Below are 24,171 nucleotides of genomic sequence, written 5' to 3'. Positions count from 1 at the left end.
CTAATTTTAAACTGTCAATTTGACATTTAATAAAAAAAATTAAATTACCCTACCACCGTGATTACGACAAACGGCTTGTCGTGCATGGCCTACTTCGATTAATTTCTTTTTCGATCTCGCGGTATTATTAGATAGGTTTTTAATTTTTGGTACCTACATTAGACCTGGAAAATAATCAGCTAATAATAAGTGTTTTTCTCATCTTTTCTCTGTCAATTTGTTGCACAACATAAGTCCTCATCAAAATATTGTTAAATTCATAACAGATTTATTTGGATTTGTTAGGTTATGTTGCCACTAACTGGTGGATAACGCTTTAACTGACAGTTTGAACTGTCAGTTAATTTATCAGGCACTTTGACCACCAGTTTTGAGCTAGCGGGTAATGATAAACAGGTTAACTCACAGACAAGCTTTAACTGCCAGTTACTTTAACTTAACTGCGTATTGATAAACCGGCCCTAAGAGGTACTAATCCCACCCACCCACCCTCTCTTTTCTTAGAGGGTATATCATTTGCCAAATTCAGTTTTACCTTAGCAGTTAGTAGACCCGCCCACCCGCCCTCTCTTTTCTTAAAGGCTATATCATTTGCCAAATTCAGTCTTATCTTAGCACTTACTAACCCCACCCACCCACCCTCTTTTTTCTTAGAGTGTATGTCATTTGCCAAATTCAGTTTTATCTTAGCAGTTACTAGCCCCACCCACCCACCCTCTCTTTGCTTAGAGGGTATATCATTTGCCAAATTCAGTCTTAACCTAGCAGTTACTAGCCCCACCCACCCACCCTCTCTTTTCTTAGAGGGTATATCATTTGCCAAATTCAGTTTTATCTTAGCAGGTTGTAGGCCCGCCCACCCGCCCTCTCTTTTCTTGGAGGGTATCCCATTTGGCAAAATTAGTCTTATCTTAGCACGTATTGATGACTAAAGTATTGTCTCAAACTCTTCCAGAAATTATAAACCCCGTATTTTCGGTGCTTTTCAAACTTTTTTTGTTTATTTTTTTTAAGAATTTATTTTTTTGTTAATTTTTGAAATAAAATATTTATCAGTTATGTCATGATTTGATTTTTCTTGTTGATGCTGTCCCCTTATGGTCAAAATTCAAAGGGATCATTATGCCCATGCCGAGGGATCATTTTACCCTTGGGGATGCCTAAAATGATCCTTTTGTAAGGTCCTGGAAAAGCGTTAATAACTTTTTTTATATTTATCGAATCACCAATTCGCTTATACTGTTACCTAGATAAATCAATGTTCTTACAAATAATGCTACAGTTTTACAAGAATAATAATAATTTGTATTTGTTAAAGAATTTTTCCCTTAGGGGGATCATTTTAGGCACCTTTCCCCTACTATTTAAATTGACTTGCTTTAACAATAATAAAAAGATGATAGTTTAACAAAAAAATAAAGACATCTTCTGATAACACGTTATAGTTTTGTCTTAAGAAAGTCGTTTTTCGGTTTTTGTTAATTTATTTTTTTAGTGATTTTTTTTCTTTTGATATAAAAGTAACTCTTTAAGTGTTGTCATAAGGATAAAACTGGAATGTTGTTTTGCCTTATTTTGGCATCTTTCAGCGCGCGTAAGTAGATGCCTTAAGGTAAAGCACGTTACGTCATCAATGGCATTCCAAGAGGTCGGGATATTTGGGTCTCGTCCCTACTCACCCTGCGTGGGGTCGGCCTGCCAGACGGGCGTGGGGAACCTGTTGGGGTCCGCATAGAAAGGCATCGGAGTCTGCAAAAAGAATAATAAGGTGAAGGGCGGCGGCGTAAATATCGGAAGCAACAAGTCCTCCGTTTTGGGAGAAAATGGCGAAATTGTTGTTGTGATGTCGAGACGGGAGTATTGAGGCGTATATTTGGTTGTCTATCCCGGAGGGGTGCCTCCGTCTTGTCTGCATCAACCTTGCTCCGTTTGCGCCCCAATAAAGAGGGAATTTTGTGTAATCCACCCGGAGCGGGATCAGATATACCGCCCCCGCCGTTGAGGCAGGTCAGTGCGGCGTCACCCTCCCCGAATGGTCTTAAATCAATTCCCTTTCTGTCCTCTCGACACAACATTTGCCTTCACGAACGTTACCCTACGTACCATTGGTGATTGTTGCTGGACGGGTAGCGCTTGTTGTTCGGGTTTCAGCATGTGCACGGCGCCCGCCGCCGCCGGCTGGGGGCTGGGCCGGGCCACGGGCTGCTGCTGGTTCGAGATGATGGTAACGTTACCATTGGGTTCCGTCGGGACGACGCTGGGCGGGCCGGAAGGCACCGACGAGATGGGGCCGCTGGGCTTCCTTCCACGGTAACTCTGCAAACAAAACCACCCATATACATCTACACAGACACGCTTAACTCCGTTATCACTACGACCCGTGTGTTCCGAAATATCGCCATAAAAGCAAAATGGAGACTCAACGCAAACCACTATCAACAGTATCAACACAACTTAATTTAATTTATTCAGTGCATTTCTTACCATTTCGGGTTAAATTCCAAACGCAAAACGTCAAAACGGGTGTTATTTTTGGGTCTGCACTGTACGCGGTCGCTCAAAACGCTCAAATTTGGCGACGTTTCAGTTGCAATGTAATCTTCAAGAAACAAACAACGATAAGGAAATAGGAAATCAATCGGACGCTAGCGAAGCCTCCGACCAACTGGGTCAGGTACCTGCGAGACCTTGGGTACCATCCCATCCAAAAATCCCATACTCATCGCGCGCTTATAGATTTATCGATTCCCAGAGCGTGTTTACTACACGTATCGCTTGTACTCGGCACGTTTACAACCAGATAAGACCCACTCGAGCCCGACCAAAACAACATACTTACGTCCATCGCTCTCTCCAGACCTGAACCTCGTCGACACGTTATGTAATTTTCATGAATGAAACCTAGCGACTTGGTGTCTTAGGTGGTCGCTGCGAATCGAAAAATTCCGAAAAAAATACGCACTATACACAAATAGCCCCTACATTGACTAAACCCAAACCTCCTGCCTAGCCCCTCCCACAACGCCTTATGTAACGATTAAGGTAGGCCCCGAAACCTAGCGCTCCACTTGTTTTTTCACGTGGCACGCCAATCACGCACTTCTGTGCTTGAACCGTCGGCGGAGCACACCGACGGGGGCCGACCTTTGACGAGGCGAGGTTGTTATCGCGTTATCACGGCACATACGCACGGCTCGCTCGATTTTCATTATTTACAAAGCAATTAAAATGATATATTGTCGAATATGGAGCATTTTCATATTTCGTCGATAGCGGAAAGTCGGCCATCGGAAGTGCGGGCAGTGGCGTGCGGAGGGGGCGGCCCGAAAAAATCGAAAAATCCATATTTCGGGGAATTTCGCTTTGAGGGAAAGTGACGGGATGACGAAAGCGAGTTTCCGGAAGTTGGAAGAGACGCTCGCGTGACCAATATAACGGCGATTACGTGGGAGGGAAGCCCTTAGCCCTTAGGACAAGGTGGATGCACGTCTGCGAGGCGGGTTAATGCCGCAAATGATTACGGGGTCGGTGCGACGACATATATCGACTGAGGGAATAATAGATGCCGATTGGGGGAGGGGGCGCGGAGAGAGACATTTTCAATTTACAGGACGCCGACCAAGGGGGCGGTTTTTAAGTTTATCGCGAACTTATTGTTGGTTTCTTTGACGGTTGCGTCAAAGTAGATAAAATAGATGCGTGACGTCATTGCGATTGACAAGTTGAAAAAATGTTTTTACGATTTAAAAGCGCCATTGCTTCGATAGTGACGCCGATAAACTTCAAGGCGAGGAACGTTATCACACAGTTCGTGGAAAAACAAAGAATCACCGGTAAGTCCAGACGTGGACTAACTTATTACGACTAAAGAAAACGACGGGTTTTATTTTAGGCACGAAATTTACGGAGTCGACCCTGTGGAACGATCGCACAACTTTCAAGGATTTGTTTTAATGTTGGTAGATATCTAAAACATGTGCGAAAAGTTATCGTTTAAAAGTCTGACAGTTGGGAATACTGGCGACAGTTGTCTATGACACGAAGGGACTAACAGAAGTAACCATGAGAGAGCGGCAAATCAATAGAATTGAACGACTCATGACTCCGGATTAGAGATAGGATTTGTGTCGATTTATAAGAGAAAAAAACTTATTTACAGTGATGTAACATACAGGGACTAAATATTCCACGCTTTTATTTCCAGATTTATGTGACAACTAGATCTAGACATATATGCAGTGACGTACATCAAGACTTGCAAATTTTTATTCTACGCACACTATTTCTATAACACTCTAACAAGAACAGATAGGTACAGCTTTATACGGTTTTGTTCAGCGTTTGACAACCAACAAATATCGAAAAAGAGTTATGTGCTTATAATTTTATAGATTCGGGGCTTTGACGCTTTAAACTTTATGTTGCAAAATTTTATTAGTATACAAAAATAATATAGTTGCATAGTTTCTATTTAATGATTTAAAATACAATTGACGAGTCCTACGATCATAAATAATCTAAGGCTGAGATCCTTTCAAACTACTTCAAAAACCACACACAAGAAGTCCCCAGATCTTTTCAAACCGGTTCAAAAATAAAACAAAAGTGGTCCCTGAGATTCTTTCAAATCAGTTCAAAACCAAACACAAAGGAGCTCCGAGATTCTTCAAACTACTTCAAAAACAAAACAAAAGTGGTCCCTGAGATTCTTTCAAACTACTTCAATAACAAAACACATGGGCGCCCCGAGATTCTTTCAAACTACTTCAAAAACCCAACACAAAGGTGCCCCGAGATTCTTTCAACCACTTCAAAAAACAAACACAAAGGAACCCCGAGATTCTTTCAAACTACTTCAAAAATCAAACACAAGGGCGCCCCGAGATTCTTTCAACCACTTCAAAAACCAAACACAAAGGAACCCCGAGATTCTTTCAAACTACTTCAAAAACCAAACTCAAGCGCGCCCCGAGATTTTTTAAACTACTTCAAAACCAAAACAAAAGGGATCCCCGAGATACTTTTAACCACTTCAAAACCAAACGCAAAAGAGCCCCGAGATTCTTTCCAACAACTTCAAAAACCAAACACAAGGACGCCCCGAGCTTCTTTCAAACTACTTCAAAAACAAAACAAAAGGAATCCCCGAGATTCTTTCAAACTACTTCAAAAACCAAACTCAAGGGCGCCCCGAGATTTTTTTCGAACTACTTCAAAAACAAACAAAAGGGATCCTCGAGATTCTTTTAAACTACTTCAAAAACCAAACACAAAGGAGCTCCGAGATTCTTTCAACTGGTTCAAAAACAAAACAAAAGTGGTCCCTGAGATTCTTTCAAATTACTTCAAAAACGAAATAAAAGGGATCCCCGAGATTTTTTTAGCCTACTTCAAAAACAAAACAAAAAGGATCCCCGAGATTCTTTTAAGTACTTCAAAAACCAAACACAAAGGAGCCTCGAGATTCTTTCAAACTAATTCAAAAGCAAAACAAATGGAGTCGCCCAGATTCTTTCAAATTACTTCAAAAACAAGATATCAAGCTCAGGGGAGTATGGGACCTCCTGGATATCAGAAATTTTCCAGAGGCACCAGTAGCCGTGATATCCAAATCCAAATTTTATATAATTTTTCCCGGACTTTCAAATACTTTAAACACGAGAGAAGAGATAATCGAAATTCTTTTAAACTATTTAAAAAACAAAAAGCAAGAGGTTCCCGAGAATCTTTTAAATTAACAGGACAAGGAATTCCTAAGATTCTTTTTCAAATTACTTGAAAAACTGGGCACAAGGGGTCTCCCAGACTCTTTAAAATTACTTCAAATATAAGACAAAATATCCCCTAGATTCTTTCAAACTATTTCAAAAATATGACAAGAAATCCCCTAGATTCTTTCAAATTACTTCAAGAACAAAATAAGAAATCCCTGAAATTCTTTCAAACTACTTAAAAAGCAAGAAAAGAGATCCCAAAATTACTTCAAAAACAAAACAAAAGGGATCCCCGAGGTTCTTTCAATTTACTTCAAAAACCAAACAAATGAGGCCCCCGAGATTCTTTCGTTACTACTTCAAAAATAAAACAGCGGAATTCTTTCAAATTACTTCAAAAATAAGATATCCAGCGCAGGGACGTATGGGACCAATAGCCGTGATATCCAATTCCAAATTTAGATACCTACTTTTAAATGAAGTAAAATTTAAGCCTTTCAGGTGCCGGTCCAATTTTGTCAGGGCTTTCAAATACTTCAAAAACGGGACAAGAGATAATCGAAATTCTTTCAAAGTATTTAAAAAACGAAAGGCAAGAGGATCCCGAGAGTCTTTTAAATTACTTCAAAAACAAGAAAAGAAATCCCCAAGATTCTTTAAAATGACTTTAAAGACCGGGCACAAGAGGTCTCCGAGATTCTTTAAAATTACTTCAAAAACCAGACAAGATATTCCTTAGATTGTTTCAAACTACTTGAAAAACATGACATGAAATCCCCTAGAATCTTTGAAATTACTTCAAAAACAAAATAAGAAATCCCCGAGATTCTTTCAAATTACTTCAAAAACAAGATATCAAGCGCAGGGGAGTATGGGACCATCTGGATATTGGAAATTTTCCAGGGACACCAATATCCATATCCAAACTTTATATACATATTTTTAAATGAAGTAAAATTTAAGCCTTTCAAGTGCTAGTCCAATTTTTCCTGGGCCTTCAAATATTTCAAAAACGAGTCAAGAGATAATCGAAATTCTTTCAAACTATTTAAAAAACAAAAGGCAAGAGCTTCCCGAGATTCTTTCAAACTACTTCAAAAACAAAATGAGAAATCCTCGAGATTCTTTCCAATTACTTCAAAAACAAGATAAGGGATCTCCGAGATTCTTTCAAACTACTTCAAAACATGATAAGAGATTCCCGAGGTTCTTTCAAACTACTTCAAAAACAGAATATAGCGCAATTCTTTCAAATTACTTCAAAAACAAGATATCCGGCGAAGGGGAGTATGGAACCATCTGGATAACGGAAATTTTTCAGGAACACCAGTACCCGTGATATCCAAATCCAAATTTTATATACTTTTAGATGAAGTAAAATTTAAGCCTTTCAGGTGCCGATCCAGTTTTGTCTGGGCTTTCAAATACTTTAAAAACGAGACAAGAAATAATCGAAATTCTTTCAAACTATTTAAAAAACAAAAGGCGGGAGGTTCCCTAGATTCTTTCAAAATAGTTTAAAAACCCGGCGCAAGAGGTCTCCGAGATTCTTTAAAATTACTTCAAAAACAAAATAAGAATTCCCCGAGATTCTTTCGAATTACTTCAAAAACAAGACAAGAATCTCCGAGATTTTTACAAGCTACTTCAAAAATATGACAAGAAATCCCCAAATTACTTCACAAAAGGGGTCCCCGAGATTCTTTCAAACTACTTCAAAAACAGAACACAGTGGAATTCTTTCAAATTACTTCAAAAACAAAATATCACGCCTAGGGGAGTATGGAACTATTTGGATATCGGGAATTTTCCAGGAAATCAGTAGCCGTGTATCCAAATCCAAATTTTACATACTTTTAAATGAAGTAAGATTTAAGTCTTTCAGGTGCTGATCCAATTTTTTCTAGGCTTTCAAATACTTCAAAAACGAGACAAGAAACAATCGAAATTATTTCAAACTATGTATTTAAAAAACAAAAGGCAAGAGGTTTCCGAGGTTCTTTCAATCTACTTCAAAAACAATATAAGGAATCCCAAGATTCTTTCAAATTTCTTTAAAAACCTAGCACAAGGGATCACCCAGATTCTTTAAAATTACTTCGAAAACAAGACATGATATCCCCTAGATTCTTTCAAACTACTTGAAAAACATGACAAGAAATCCCCTAGAATTTTTGAAACTACTTCAAAAACAAAGTAAAATATCCCCGAGAATCTTTCAAATTACTTCAAAAACAAGACAAGGGATCTCCGAGACTCTTTCAAATTACTTCAAAAACAAGATATCACGTCTACGGGAGTATGGAACCATCTGGATATCGGGAATTTTCCAGGAAATCAGTAGCCGTGTATCCAAATCCAAATTTTACATACTTTTAAATGAAGTAAGATTTAAGTCTTTCAGGTGCTGATCCAATTTTTTGTAGGCTTTCAAATACTTCAAAAACGAGACAAGAAACAATCGAAATTATTTCAAACTATGTATTTAAAAAACAAAAGGCAAGAGGTTTCCGAGGTTCTTTCAATCTACTTCAAAAACAATATAAGGAATCCCAAGATTCTTTCAAATTTCTTTAAAAACCTAGCACAAGGGATCACCCAGATTCTTTAAAATTACTTCGAAAACAAGACATGATATCCCCTAGATTCTTTCAAACTACTTGAAAAACATGACAAGAAATCCCCTAGAATTTTTGAAACTACTTCAAAAACAAAGTAAAATATCCCCGAGAATCTTTCAAATTACTTCAAAAACAAGACAAGGGATCTCCGAGACTCTTTCAAATTACTTCAAAAACAAGATATCACGTCTACGGGAGTATGGAACCATCTGGATATCGGGAATTTTCCAGGAAATCAGTAGCCGTGATATCCAAATCCAAATTTTATATACTTTTAAATGAAGTAAAATTTAAGTCTTTCAGGTGCTTATCCAATTTTTCCTGGGCTTTCAAATACTTCAAAAATGGGACAAAAAATAATCGAAATTATTTCAAACTATGTATTTAAAAAACAAACGGCAAGAGGTTTCCGACGTTCTTTTAATCTACTTCAAAAACATGATAAGGAATCCCAATATTCTTTCAAATTACTTTAAAAACAGAGCACAAGGGATCTCCCAGATTTTTTAAAATTACTTCGAAAACAAGACATGATATCCCCTAGATTCTTTCAAACTACTTGAAAAACATGACAAGAAATCCCCTAGAATTTTTTAAACTACTTCAAAAACAAAGTAAAATATCCCCGAGAATCTTTCAAATTACTTCAAAAACAAGACAAGGGATCTCCGAGACACTTTCAAATTACTTCAAAAACAAGATATCACGTCTACGGGAGTATGGAACCATCTGGATATCGGGAATTTTCCAAGAAATCAGTAGCCGTGATATCCAAATCCAAATTTTATATACTTTTAAATGAAGTAAAATTTAAGTCTTTCAGGTGCTGAACCAATTTTTCCTGGGCTTTTAAATACTTCAAAAACAGGACAAGAAATAATCGAAATTATTTCAAACTATGTATTTAAAAAACAAAAGGCAAGAAATTTCCGAGGTTCTTTTAATCTACTTCAAAAACATGATAAGGAATCCCAAGATTCTTTCAAATTACTTTAAAAACCGAGCACAAGGGATCTCCCAGATTTTTTAAAAATACTTCGAAAACAAGACATGATATCCCCTAGAATCTTTCACACTACTTGAAAAACATGACAAGAAATCCACTAGAATCTTTGAAACTACTTCAAAAACGAAGTAAGAAATCCTCGAGATTCTTTCAAATTACTTCAAAAACTAGACAAGGGATCTCCGACATTCTTTCAAATTACTTCAAAAACAAGATATCACGCCTACGGGAGTATGGAACCGTCTGGATATCGGGAATTTTCCAGGAATTCAGTAGCCGTGATATCCAAATCCAAATTTTATATACTTTTAAATGAAGTAAAATTTAAGTCTTTCAGGTGCTTATCCAATTTTTCCTGGGCTTTCAAATACTTCAAAAACGGGACAAAAAATAATCGAAATTATTTCAAACTATGTATTTAAAAAACAAACGGCAAGAGGTTTCCGACGTTCTTTTAATCTACTTCAAAAACATGATAAGGAATCCCAATATTCTTTCAAATTACTTTAAAAACAGAGCACAAGGGATCTCCCAGATTTTTTAAAATTACTTCGAAAACAAGACATGATATCCCCTAGATTCTTTCAAACTACTTGAAAAACATGACAAGAAATCCCCTAGAATTTTTTAAACTACTTCAAAAACAAAGTAAAATATCCCCGAGAATCTTTCAAATTACTTCAAAAACAAGACAAGGGATCTCCGAGACTCTTTCAAATTACTTCAAAAACAAGATATCACGTCTATGGGAGTATGGAACCATCTGGATAACGGGAATTTTCCAGGAAATCAGTAGCCGTGATATCCAAATCCAAAGTTTATATACTTTTAAATGAAGTAAAATTTAAGTCTTTCAGGTGCTCATCCAATTTTTCCTGGGCTTTCAAATACTTCAAAAACGAGACAAGAAACAATCGAAATTATTTCAAACTATGTATTTAAAAAACAAAAGGCAAGAGGTGTCCGACGTTCTTTTAATCTACTTCAAAAACAAGATAAGGAATCGCAAGATTCTTTCAAATTACTTTAAAAACCGAGCACAAGGGATCTCCCAGATTCTTTAAAATTACTTCAAAAACTAGACAAGGGATGTCCGAAATTCTTTCAAACTACTTCAAAAACAGAACACAGTGGAATTCTTTCAAATTACTTCAAAAACAAGATATCACGCCTAGGGGAGTATGGACCCATCTGGATATCGGGAATTTTCCAGGAAATCAGTCAAATTTTATATACTTTTAAATGAATTAAAATTTCAGCCTTTCAGGCGCCGGTTTAAATTTTTTCCGCCCATCCACCCCTGTACTTCTGGGTCTGTGTACACAGGAATACAATTTTTCGTCATAGTGAGACATATTATTATCATAATGGAAAGCGGATATTTAAATTATTAATTATTTAATAATGATTAATTATGTATTTATTTCCAGGTGTGAATTCCGTGTACATTTTTTGGCTGTACGCAACTGTCGTGGGGAATGAATATGCATCGTCACTCATCAGTTGTTCTTATTGTTTTTGTTTTTTTTTCCTGACTTTGTAGTATATGTTGTAGTTATATTTACAAGAACTCAATTCTGACAAATAAATGATGAAAATACGTTATTCTATCGTCACTCTATGCAAATTTTGACGATTTTTTTAAATTATCAGCTCCAATTTGTTCTTATTGCCCGACGTGTCTGAGTTATGTGGGTACGTCATTAACATTTTACACCGATAATGATAAGCAAAGCACTGTGTATCATAGTTGGCTCTGCATTTAAAAGCACGTCCTGTATAAGTAAATTTCTTGTTTTTGACACCAGTGTCGAAAATAACGAAATTACTGGACGCAATAAAGCGAAACCCGTGTTAATTACAAAATTTAGAATCACAAAATCGTGGTGCAGTGCAGCAAAACAGAATTAACGCAAAGTCGTATAAAAGCAGAACCGACAAAAACCATCACTGGAAGGATTAAGTAATAACAGATGGCGCACCGAGCGCACCCGCGATTAAACTAACCGTTGCACCTTAATAAATTTTTGAAAATAGAAGGATTTTGCAAACTATATAGGTGTATTAATTTTCATTCGTGATGAAACATTCTGTATAATATACAGTTCCGAGATTGTTCGTTGAACTACAACTATAAATAACAAGTTGAAAAGCGCACAATAAATACATTTGTGGAAACAAATAGACATCGCCACCGTACGATCCGGCCTAAAATTAGTCTCATCAATAATTAAAACAAACGAGCGACGTCCAATTAAAGCTACATCAGGTTTGTCTGTGTTAATTTTTTGTGTGAGTCGCTGTGTATAATTTATTCGGGTAAGTCTGACCAAAAAACGAATCGTAATGACATTTGACAAATGTCACCGAATTGTCAAACAGCGCCATCTGCATCGCGAACCGCCGCAGCCTTAGAAATTTCAAGAACTGTATCTTAATTAGCATTTTATGAATCAATTACGTCGTTGGTCATAGATTTAAGGCGCTAAACCTGTTAGCCAAAACCGCCTGATATTTATGAGTGTTTTTCGAAAGCTCGCAGCCCACTAGTCATGAAATATACATAAAAGCGCCATAAGTCCACGATAATGTGGAGCAAGAAAAATAGCCATTGGAAATCGTAGTAATAAAAACCTCCACGGTCATAATAAAACATCCTCGCGCGATCAATCTCCCGCCTCCGGTAAAAACTGCGGCATAAAATGCATGCACGTTGCGCGTTTATTTATTGTAAAAATGTGGCGCGAAAGCATGAATGAACCCGGAGTGGAGTGTTTGGGTCCGGGTATCCTCCAGGGTGCAAGAGCCGCTTCCGCAATTTTTCGAAGGGTTGCTTGTATCCGTCTTCGGCAAAACACAGCCAGCCCTGTAGGTACATTTAGGAGCGTATTTATCGTCATTTCGTTGTATGATGTTCGTACCCAGTGTGAGTATTGATTAATGTAGTGCGCATGCTCGATGCTTGAACACATTTTCTACAAAATTTACAATTACCGTGTACAGCTCATCACAAAATTATTCTCTCGTACAGCTCTGATAACGTTTTTAATAACATTTTAACCTCGGCGAGGGGCTGCACGAGATTTGATTAAAAACAAATTGCTCTCATAGTGCGAAATCACGTAATGCATAAAATTATGCCCTCGCGCGAATTATTTCGGACGCTAAGTTGGCAATTAGGTTTTTAATTGAAAGGACGCAACCGACAGATCGGCTGAAACGGAAAACGAACGCTTAGATCGGCGGTTTCTTAAAGGTTTTAAATAAGTTTTTGGGTTTACAGGTAATTTGGGATTTTTGGAGTTACATGTTTTTGCTATTAGGGTGGTGTAGATGACACTATGGTTAATATTCGCACTTGTTTCACAATTTATTTATATAAATCGTGATTGTAATCTAATTATATCTCAGTGCGTTGACAAAACACGATTTCGAGTATGGAATTTGCTAGTGGTAGTTTCGGAAAACGCCAATTCTAGTTTTAAATACGAAACTAAAGCAAATCTAACACTTTGGAACCTCACATTTTTTTTATTTTTTCAAATGTACGCAGTTTTTGTACACATTTATTTGTGTTTAGCAAATCGCGTCAAAATGGCTTCCCAAAGTTTTTTTAATTATGGCGTTGAAATTTCACGGATATTTTAAATTATAAAAGTTTGTATATATAAAATGATGAAACATTTCTGGTGCTTTGTTGGATACCTATAAGAGGTTTTTTTGAAAAGAAATGCAAAATTGTTTGTGAAAAACATAACCTGAATTTTAAAATTGGGTATTTTACTTATTGTTAGAAATATTTAAGCCATTTTACGATCAGAGAAAATTTTTCTGGCTAATTTTCATTTGTTGCGATATTTTTTTTATTTATGGAGAATTGTGGTGAAAATCCTGATTTCAATTTAAATAAAAGATAAAAAATATATCCATTCCACAATAGCAAGTCAAATATAAGACTACAAAATACAAAAAGTCACTTAATTTTCTTTGGAAAAACGATTTTTTTGTCAAAATTCCTTTTTATTTTTCAAGAACAGTAGCGAAAAAACTAAACACAATTTAAATAAAAGAGGCTTAAACATGAATTCTTTTCAAAAATCGTAAGTCAAAAATTATACTACCAAAATTAAAAAAAATTATCTCATGCCAATTTTTGGACAAAACGATAATTTTTTTCAAAATTCATTTTTCACTCTTCAAGGATTTCGACGCAAAGCTGAATCCAATTTGAACAAAAATGGTTTAAAAAAAATTTGTTCCAAAATCGTAACTTCGAAATAATCAAAAAAATAAAAAAATCTCATGTTAATGTTCTTTGAATAAATAATAATTTTTCCAAAATTCGGTTTTGTTTATGGAGAATTGTGGTGAAAATCCTGATTTCGATTTAAATAAAAGAGAATTAAAGAAGATTTCCATTCCAAAATCGTAAGTCAAATGTAAGACTGCAAAATACAAAAAGTCACTTAATTTTCTTTGAGAAAACGATTTTTTTTTCAAAATTCATTTTTATTTTTCAGGAACAGTGGCGAAAAACTGGAAACAATTTAAATAAAAGAGGTTTAACATAAATTCTTTTCAAAAATCGTGAATCAAAAATAATACTACCAAAATTAAAAAAAAAAATATCTCATGCCAGTTTTTGGACAAAACGACAATTTTTTCCAAAATTCATCTTTTTTTCATCAAGGATTTGGATGCAAAGCTGAATCCAATTTGAACAAAAATGGTTTAAAAAGGTTTTGTTCCAAAATCGTAACTTCGAAATAATCAAAAAAATTAAAAATATCTCATGTTAGTTTTCTTTGAATAAACAATAATTTTTCCAAAATTCGGTTTTATTTATGGAGAATTGTGGTGAAAATCCTGATTTAGATTTAAATAAAAGAGAATTAAAGAAGATTTCCATTCCAAAATCGTAAGTCAAATATAAGATTACAAAATACAAAAAATCACTTAATTTTCTTTGGGAAAACGATTTTTTTTTCAAAATTCCTTTTTTTTCAGGAACAGTGGCGAAAAAACTGAACAGAATTTAAATAAAAGGCTCAAACATGAATTCTTTTCAAAAATCATAAGTCAAAAATTATACTACCAAAATTAAAAAAAAATTATCTCATGTCAATTTTTGGACAAAACGATAATTTTTTCCAAAATTCATTTTTTACCCCTCAAGGATTTCGATGCAAAACTGAATCCAATTTGAACAAAAATGGTTTAAAAAAATTTTGTTCCAAAATCGTAACTTCGAAATAATCAAAAAAATAAAAAAATCTCGTGTTAATTTTCTTTGAATAAATAATAATTTTTCCAAAATTCGGTTTTATTTATGAAGAATTGTGGTGAAAATGCTGATTTCGATTTAAATAAAACAGAATTAAAGTAGATTTCTATTCCAAAATCGTAAGTAAATGTGAGACTACAAAATACAAAAAATCACTTAATTTTCTTTGGGAGAACGAAGTTTTTTTTCAAAATTCCTTTTTATTTTTCAGGAACAGTGGCGAAAAAACTGCACAGAATTTAAATAAAAGAGGCTTAAACATGAATTATTTTCAAAAATCGTAAGTCAAAAATTATACTACCAAAATTAAAAAAAAAATTATCTCATGCCAATTTTTGGACAAAACGATAATTTTTTCCAAAATTCATTTTTTACTCAGTAAGGATTTCGATGCAAAGCTGAATCCAATTCGAACAAAAATGGTTTAAAAAAATTTTGTTCCAAAATCGTAACTTCGAAATAATCAAAAAAATTTAAAAATTTCATGTTAATTTTCTTTGAATAAACAATAATTTTTCCAAAATTCGGTTTTATTTATGGAGAATTGTGGTGAAAATTCTCATTTCAATTTAAATAAAAGAGATTTAAAGATTTTCATTCCAAAATCGTAAGTCAAATATAAGACTATAAAATACAAAAAGTCACTTAATTTTCTTTAGAAAACGCTTTTTTTTTTCAAAATTCTTTTTTATTTTTCAAGAACAGTGGTGAAAAAACTGAGCACAAATTAAATAAAAGAGACTCAAAAACGAATTCTTTCCAAAAATCGTAGGTCAAAAATAATACTACCAAAATTAAAAAAAAAAAATTATCTCATGCCAATTTTTCGATAAAACGATCATTTTTTCCAAAATTCATTTTTTACTCATCAAGGATTTCGATACAAAGCTGAATCTAATTTAAACAGAAATGGTTTAAATAAATTCTGTTCCAAAATCGTAATTTCGAAATAATCAACAAATTTAAAAAATCACATGTTAATTTTCCTTGAATAAACAATAATTTTTCCAAAATTTGGTTTTATTTATGGAGAATTGTCGCGATAATCCTGATTTTAATTTAAATAAAAGAGAATTAAAGAAGATTTCCATTCCAAAGAGAATTAAAGAATAATTCCATTCCAAAATCGTTAAGTCAAATATAATTTTACAAAATAGAAAAAGTCATTTAATTTTCTTTGGAAAAACGATTTTTTTTCCAAAATACTTTTTCACTTTTCAAGAACTTGCTGAAAAAATTTAAGACAATTTAAATAAAAGAGGTTGAAACAAGAATTTTTTTCAAAAATCGTAGGTCAAAGATAATATGTATTACTAAAATTAAAATAAAAATATGTCATGCCAAATTTTGGACAAAACTATTTTTTTTTTAATTCATTTTTTACTCATTAAAGATTTCGATGTAAAGTTGAACCGAAATTTAAAAATCACATGTCAGTTTTTTTTGGATAAGCGATAATTTTTCCAAAATTTTGTTTTATTTATGGAGAATTATGGTGATAATCCTGATTTTTATTTAAATAAAAGAGAATTAAAGATTTCCATTCCAAAATCGTAAGTCAAACACTCGTACTACAAAATAAAAAAAGTCATTTAATTTTTTTTGGAAGAACGATTTTTTTTCCAAAATCCATTTTCACTTTTCAAGAACTTGGTGAAAAAATTGAAGGCAATTTAAATAAAAGAGGTTGAAACAAGAATTTTTTCAAAAATCGTAGGTCAAAGATAATATGTATTACGAAAATTAAAAAAATATGTCATGCGAAATTTTGGACAAAACTATCTTTTTTTAATTTCGATGTAAAGTTGAATCGAAATTTAAAAATCACATGACAATTTTTTTTTTTGGATAAACCATAATTTTTCCAAAATTTTGTTTTGTTTATGGAGAATTGTGGTGATAATCCTGATTTTCATTTAAATAAAAGAGAATTAAAGAAAATTTCCATTCCAAAATCGTAAGTCCAATATAATACTACAAAATAAAAAAAGTCATTTAATTTTCTTTGGAAAAACCATTTTTTTTCCAAAATCCTTTTCCACTTTTCAAGAACTTGGTGAAAAAATTGAAGGCAATTTAAATAAAAGAGGTTGAAACAAGAATTTTTTTCAAAAATCGTAGGTCAAGGATAATATGTATTACGAAAATTAAAAAAAAATATATGTCATGCCAAATTTTGGACAAAACTATTTTTTTTGAAAATTCAGTTTTTACTCATTAAAGATTTCGATGTAAAGTTGAATCGAAATTAAAAAATCACATGTCAATTTTTTTTGGATAAGCGTTAATTTTTCCATAATTTTGTTTTATTTATGGCGAATCGTGGTGATAATCCTGAGTTTAATTTAAATAAAAGAAAATTAAAAAGATTTCCATTCCAAAATCGTAAATCAAATATAATACTACAAAATAAAAAAGTCATTTAATTTTTTTCTTTGGAACAACGATTTTTTTCCAAAATTCATTTCCACTTTTCAAGAACTTTGTGAAAAAATTGAAGGCAATTTAAATAAAAGAGGTTGAAACAAGATTTTTTTTCAAAAATCGTAGGTCAAAGATAATACTACCAAAATTAAAAAAAAAATGTCGTGCCAAATTTTGTACAAAACTTTTTTTTTTATTCTTTTTTACTCATTAAAGATTTCGATGTAAAGCTGAGTCGAAATTTAAAAATCACATGTCCAATTTTTTTTTGGATAAACGACAATTTTTCCAAAATTTGGTTTTATTTGTGGAGAACTGTGGTGATAATCCTGATTTTAATTTAAACAAAAGAGAATTAAAGAAGATTTGCATTCCAAAATCGTAAGTCAAATATAATACTATAAAATAAAAAAAGTAATTTAATTTTCTTTGGAAAAACGATTTTTTTCACAAACTCCAGTTCCATTTCTTAAGAACTATGGTGAAAAAACTGAAGGCAATGTAAAAAAAGAGAATTATTTTCAAAAATCGTCGATCAAAAATAATACTACCAAAATTAAAAAAAAAATTATCTCATGCCAATTTTTTGACAAAACGATATTTTTTTCCAAAATTCATTTTTTGCTCATCAAGGATTTCGATGCAAAGCTGAATGGAATTGAAATAAAAGCGATTTAAAAATTTGTATTCCAAAATCGTAACTCTGAAATGATACAACAAAATTAAATAATCACATGTCCATTTTTTTTGGATAAGCGATAATTTTTCCAAAATTCGGTTTCATTTGTGAAGAATTGTGGTGAAAATCCTGATTTCAATTTAAATAAAAGAGAATTGAAGAAGATTACCGTTCCAAATGGTAAGTCAAATATAATACTACAAAATAAAAAAAGTCACTTAATTTTCTTCGGAAAAACAATTTTTTTTTCCAAAATCCATTTCCAGTTTTCAAGAACTGTAGTGAAAAAATTCAAGACAACTTAAGTAAAAGAGGTTGATACAAGAATTTTTTTCAAAAATCGTAGCTCAAGGATAATATTACCAAAATAAAAAAAAAAATTATATCATGCCAACTTTTGAACAAAAAGTTTTTTTTTTTAAATTCACTTTTTACCCATTAAAGATTTCGATGGAAAGCTAAATCGAAATTTAAAAATCACATGTCCATTTTTTTTGGATAAGCCATAATTTTTCCAAAATTTGGTTTTATTTATGGAGAATTGTGTTGATAATCCTGATTTTAATTTTTATAAAAGAGAATTAAAGAAGAATTCCATTCCAAAATCGTAAGTCAAATTTAATTCTACAAAATAGAAAAAGTCATTTAATTTTCTTTGGAAAAACGATTTTTTTTTTCAAAATCTAGTTCCATTTCTTAAGAACTATGGTGAAAAAACTGAAGGCAATGTAAAAAAAGAGACTTAAACAAGAATTATTTTCAAAAATCGTCGATCAAAAATAATACTACCAAAATTAAAAAAAAAATTATCTCATGCCAATTTTTTGACAAAACGATATTTTTTTCCAAAATTCATTTTTTGCTCATCAAGGATTTCGATGCAAAGCTGAATGGAATTGAAATAAAAGCGATTTAAAGATTTCTATTCTAAAATCGTAACTCTGAAATGGTACAACAAAATTAAATAATCACATGTCCATTTTTTTTTTTTTTGATAAGCGATAATTTTTCCAAAATTCGGTTTCATTTGTGAAGAATTGTGGTGAAAATCCTGATTTCAATTTAAATAAAAGAGAATTGAAGAAGATTTCCGTTCCAAATGGTAAGTCAAATATAATACAACAAAATAAAAAAAGTCACTTAATTTTCTTCGGAAAAACAATTTTCTTTTCCAAAATCCATTTCCAGTTTTCAAGAACTGCAGCGAAAACATTGAAGCCAACTTAAGTAAAAGAGGTTGATACAAGAATGTTTTTCAAAAATCGTAGGTCAAAAATAATATTACCAAAATTAAAAAAAAATTATGTCATACCAACTTTTGAAAAAAATCGTTTTTTTTTTAAATTCACTTTTTACTCATTAAAGATTTCGATGTAAAGCTGAATCGAATTTTAAAAATCACATGACCATTTTCTTTTGGATACGCGATAATTTTTCCAAAATTTGGTTTTATTTGTGGAGAACTGTGGTGATAATCCTGATTTTAATTTAAATAAAAGAGAATTAAAAAAGATTTCCATTCCAAAATCGTAAGTCAAAAATAATACTACAAATTAAAAATAGTCACTTATTTTTCGTTGGAAAAACGATTTTTTTCCAAAATCCAGTTCCATTTGTTAAGAACTGTGGTGAAAAAACTGACGGCAATGTAAATAAAAGAGGCTTAAACAAGAATTATTTTCAAAAATTGTCGGTTAAAAATAATACTACAAAAAAAATATATATATCTCATGCCAATTTCTTGACAAAACGATATTTTTTTCAAAATTCATTTTTTACTCATCAAGAGTTTCGATGCAAAGCTGATTAGAATTGAAATAAAAGCGATTTAAAAGATTTCTATTCCAAAATCGTAACTCTGAAATTATACAACAAAATTAAAAATTCACATGCCCATTTTTTTTTTTTTTTGATAAGCGATAATTTTTTGAACGCAATTTAAATATAAGTAGCTTAAACAAGTTTTCTATTCCAAAATTGTAAGACAAAAATTATACTACAAAATAAAAAAATCATTGTCAATTTTTTTGGACAAACGATTTTTTTTTACAGTTTACGAAGATATATATTATATTTTTTTGAATTATAGCACTTTAGAAGCAAAGTCAACTTAAAACAAAACATTTTTCATTCACAAAAATTTATATTTTTGTTACCAGAACATTACAACTTTTATTTTGAAATTGAAAGAAATTAAGTGCAATTTTGGACGTAGAATGGTCACTGCGAAAAATTATTGCATTACGTAATACTTACTTTTTTTAATAAATAAATAAATTTCTTTATATTACGTAAAAACCTATACTTTAAAAGTCATTTGTTCTATGATACTTATCGTCAAATTAAGCTTTTATACCACGCTGACGTGCAGAACTAATGTCCGAGAAAAAAATCAGACACCCGATATATAAGAAGTAAATTGGTGTTCGTGCGCAACTTATTTTCAAACCTTTCATTCCATATAACAATTTTCTCGAAGGTTCGCAGAACTTCTAGAAAATTATCTACTACAGAATTCTGAGAACTATCGCGACGAGTGTCTCATATTTGATTGGTTCCTTTTTTTTTGGTCAACTGTCATCTGTTAACGTCACTTAAAAACTAACCACAATCTCATCTACAGTGACTTATTACAGACCACAATAACGGTATAATGTAGAAGATAATAATATATAATATTATAAATAATTTGCCCCAAAACGCCACCTAGGCGTGACAGCTTTATTTTAGCGAGCGTTTTAAAAAACGATATAGTCACTGCAGCTGAGAAGGAAGAGAACAGCAGCGCCCCGCGCCGCTTCCGTTAACTACCGAAAAAACTATTCCATACACGAGTGCGCTATCGATCGGCAGCGGCGTGCGTTCCGAATTAAATGCAATAAATCACCAATAATTTGAGTGAGTCATGTGTTAGATCCAGTTGCAACCTACCCCAGCGCCTCGGCCCTTTCCCCGTCCCCGTCTTGACTCTCCACGAAGGTAACTCGCATCTCCGTACAGATTCTAAAACAAAATAAAAACGAAAAATAAATCAAAACAAAATCAAAAAAATAAAGCGAAAGAGCAGCCCCCGTGGCGGCCGGGCGGGCGGGCGGACCGCCTCCCCCGTCACCATGGAGACCGATTTAAGCCTAATAATTCGAGAAATAAGCGCGCAGCATCGATCTTGACACATGTCAAAGATCGCCCAATCGAAGTCTGACAAGCGGGCGATCGATGCGTGACCTTGGCGCGATCGACCAATCGCGCCTTGACATGTGTCAGATCGCGCGAATCGATGCGTTCGGTTTGGCGTGTGACCTTGAGAGGGCGAATGCGCTTCCGTCGCGACGTTCGGGCGAAATAAAGTTGTCAATAATGACATTGGCTGGTGCGAGCTCAGACATGACTTAAGCAGAAATGTAAGCGGAGATTTCGGAGGTGCGACGGCTGAATGGCGATGGGAGTTCGCACTGAGCTGCGAGGGCGAAATGAGGAATTTTAGCGTCGTCTTCTCCCCCGTTTCCGATGGATATAACCATTGATTTTTAAGTTTTTTGGGATAGATGGACACATCCGCGCTTTTATGGGGCCTGCGTCGGGTTTTATTGCGGTTAATAAAAGTGCAGCGGCGGGTTGGAGAGGTGGGGCGGGGGCGGCTGGCGTGGGAAAGTCGAAGAGAGAAATTGAGGATTGGATTTGGCGGTTTCGAATTTTATTAAAAAATTGGGAGGAGAGTGGAGAAATGGTTAGGAGATATGGCATACGTACTATATGGGATACGTGACGATAAGAGAAATAAAATTTTTAACATTTGGGGTTCTTCTTATTCGAAATTAGTGTAGCACACAGATTCGTTGTCAAATATAGGTAAGAATAAATTAAACAAAATTTATAAGTAGAAGCTTTAAAAGTCCGTGTCTTGAAGTTCGCAGCCAAGCTTCTGGATCTAAAACACCAAAATTTCACAATGAATATTAAAATTTTGAGACATAAAGTGGAATCTTTGAGATAGATATATGTGGAAACTTCAAGCTTACATTCACACATTGAAGTTTCAAAATTTAAGCATTACGCATTCAGATGGTAAAGCTAAAATTACGTGCATTAACAATGAGTTATAAGTAAGTTGTAAGCAAAGTTTTGCTAAAGTTTCCATTTTTGTTGAAGCTTTCAACTTGAAAATCATAGGTTATGTCGACACTAATGTCAGTAGTCAGTAATTAAAACCGAAAGAGATTTTGTAAAATTTTTGGAATTTTAAATTGCAAGCTTCGAGATAATAGAGCTTTTCATTTTGGACTCATAGTTCTATATTTGAAAATCGATGCTTGAACATTGAGTGAGCTTGATGTTGAAATCACCGTTGAATGTAAAGCTTTCGAAATTTTAAGGTTAATTATAGCATCCTAACATTGAAAAATTGGAAATGTTCTAACTAAAGCTCAGAACTATCAAATTAAAAGCTCATTAATTAAAATCGAAAACTTCAAAATTTAAAACTAGAGCGTCTGTTTTTGAAGTAAAATTGGGGAAAAATTTGATAGGTTCAGAAAAAAATATCAAGATTTAGTAGTCAAAAGATTGGAACTATAACGAAATCCTATAACTAAATATTCAGATTTACTGACTACTACGCCATTTTCGCAATTTTAAGGGAAAAGCTCTAAAATAATTGTGGGAGCTTTTAAATTATAAACTTAATTAATCTTTTCCCATCTAAAATCGGTTATTTAAAAATTGGAACAATGAGAGACTGTCAACATTTTAAATTTAAAGTGTAACCTGAAAAATTAAAATTAATAACAAATCTTCAGATCCATGTGACCATTTTAGAAATTGGAATCGAAGATTTCCAGTTGTAGGTGGAAATTAAAAACTAAATAACAGTTAAAACAGAAAATTTCAATATTTAAAAAGTTTCTAGATTTCGAAGCTGATGTTTTTTCACTTAAGCAAATATTTGAAAATTCGGCTTAAAACTTCATAAGTTTTCAGTTTATTGTTTAAAAAATTGGGTTATTACGTCGTTATTAAGATTAAAATTTCAAATTTAGTAAGTATTGTAAAATTTTTGGAATCTTAAATTGCAAGCTTCGAGATAACTAATCGAGCTTTCACTTTTGGACCAATAGTTCTATGTTTAAAAATAGATATTTAAACATTCAGCGAGTTTAATGTTGAAATCACCAATAAATGTGAAGCTTTCGAAATTTTTAGGTTAACGAGAAACATTAAAATTAATTGCCAAAATTTTGAAAGCTCTAGCGACCCTATACATTGAAAAATTAGAAATGTTTTAAAAGAACTTGAAACTATCAAATTAAAAACTCAGTAATTAAAACTGAAAGCTTCAAAATTTAAAACTGATGTATAATAGCGTGTGTTTTTGAAGTAAAATTGGGGAAAAAATTGATAGGTTCAGAAAAAAAAATCAAGATTTAATAATCAAAAGACTGGAATTATAAAGAAATCCTATAATTAAATATTCAGATTTACTGACTACTACGCCATTTTCGCAATTTTAAGGGCAAAGCTTCGAACTAATTGTGGGAGCTTTTAAATTCTAAACTTATTTAATATTTTCCCACTTAAAAACGGATATTTAAAGATTGGAACAATGAGAGACTGTCAACATTTTAAATTTAAAGTGTAACCTGAAAAATTAAAATTAATAGCAAATCTTCAGATCCATGTGACCGTTTTAGAAATTGGAATCGAAGATTTCCAATTGTAGGTAGAAATTAAAAACTAAATAATAGTTAAAACAGAAAATTTCAAAATTTAAAAAACTTTTAGATTTCGAAGCTGATATTTTTTCACTTACGCAAATATTTGAAAATTCGGCTTAAAACTTCATAAGTTTTCAGTTTATTGTTTAAAAAATTGGGTTATTACGTCGTTATCAAGATTAAAATTTCAAATTTAGTAACTATTGTGAAATTTTTGGAATCTTAAATTGCAAGCTTCGAGATAACTAATCGAGCTTTCACTTTTGGACCCATAGTTCTATGTTTAAAAATAGATATTTAAACATTCGACGAGCTTAATGTTGAAATTACCATTAAATGTGAAGCTTTCGAAATTTTTAGGTTAACGAGAAACATTAAAATTAATTGCCAAAATTTTGAAAGCTCTAGCGACCCTATACATTGAAAAATTAGAAATGTTCTAAAAGAAGTTGGAACTATCAAATTAAAAGCTCAGTAATTAAAACTGAAAGCTTCAAAATTTAAACCTGATGTATAATAGCGTCTGTTTTTGACATAAAATTGGGGATAAATTTTATAGGTTCAGAAAAAAATATCAAGATTTAATATTCAAAAGACTGGAATTATAACGAAATCCTATAATTAAATATTCAGATTTACTGACTACTACGCCATTTTCGCAATTTTAAGGGCAAGCTTCGAAATAATTGTGGGAGCTTTTAAAGTCTAAACTTATTTAATATTTTCCCACTT

The 24,171-nt window shown here is 32.8% G+C and overlaps 1 protein-coding gene across 3 annotated transcripts in view; it reads right to left on the bottom strand.

Moving 5' to 3' along the window:
- The window catches only part of Tet (Ten-Eleven Translocation (TET) family protein), an 86,368-nt gene that overhangs the window by 7,390 nt on the left and 54,807 nt on the right, over window positions 1-24,171 (bottom strand). For 2 of the 3 annotated variants that reach the window (XM_064066355.1, XM_064066356.1), the window contains exons 3-5: window positions 20,660-20,731; window positions 2,104-2,316; window positions 1,680-1,749 (exon numbers count right to left, since the gene is read on the bottom strand). In XM_064066355.1, the coding sequence (XP_063922425.1) occupies window positions 1,680-1,749; window positions 2,104-2,316; window positions 20,660-20,731 (355 nt within the window). The remainder of the gene's footprint in view (window positions 1-1,679; window positions 1,750-2,103; window positions 2,317-20,659; window positions 20,732-24,171) is intronic. The other variant, XM_064066357.1, reaches the window with a different exon arrangement.

This window comes from Zophobas morio, unplaced genomic scaffold (genome assembly GCF_036711695.1).
Source record: "Zophobas morio isolate AGI-343-1 ecotype UQ-CSIRO unplaced genomic scaffold, CSIRO_AGI_Zmor_V1 ptg000028l, whole genome shotgun sequence".
Lineage (NCBI taxonomy): Eukaryota > Metazoa > Arthropoda > Insecta > Coleoptera > Tenebrionidae > Zophobas > Zophobas morio.
This window is presented reverse-complemented; position numbering and strand designations above follow the sequence as displayed.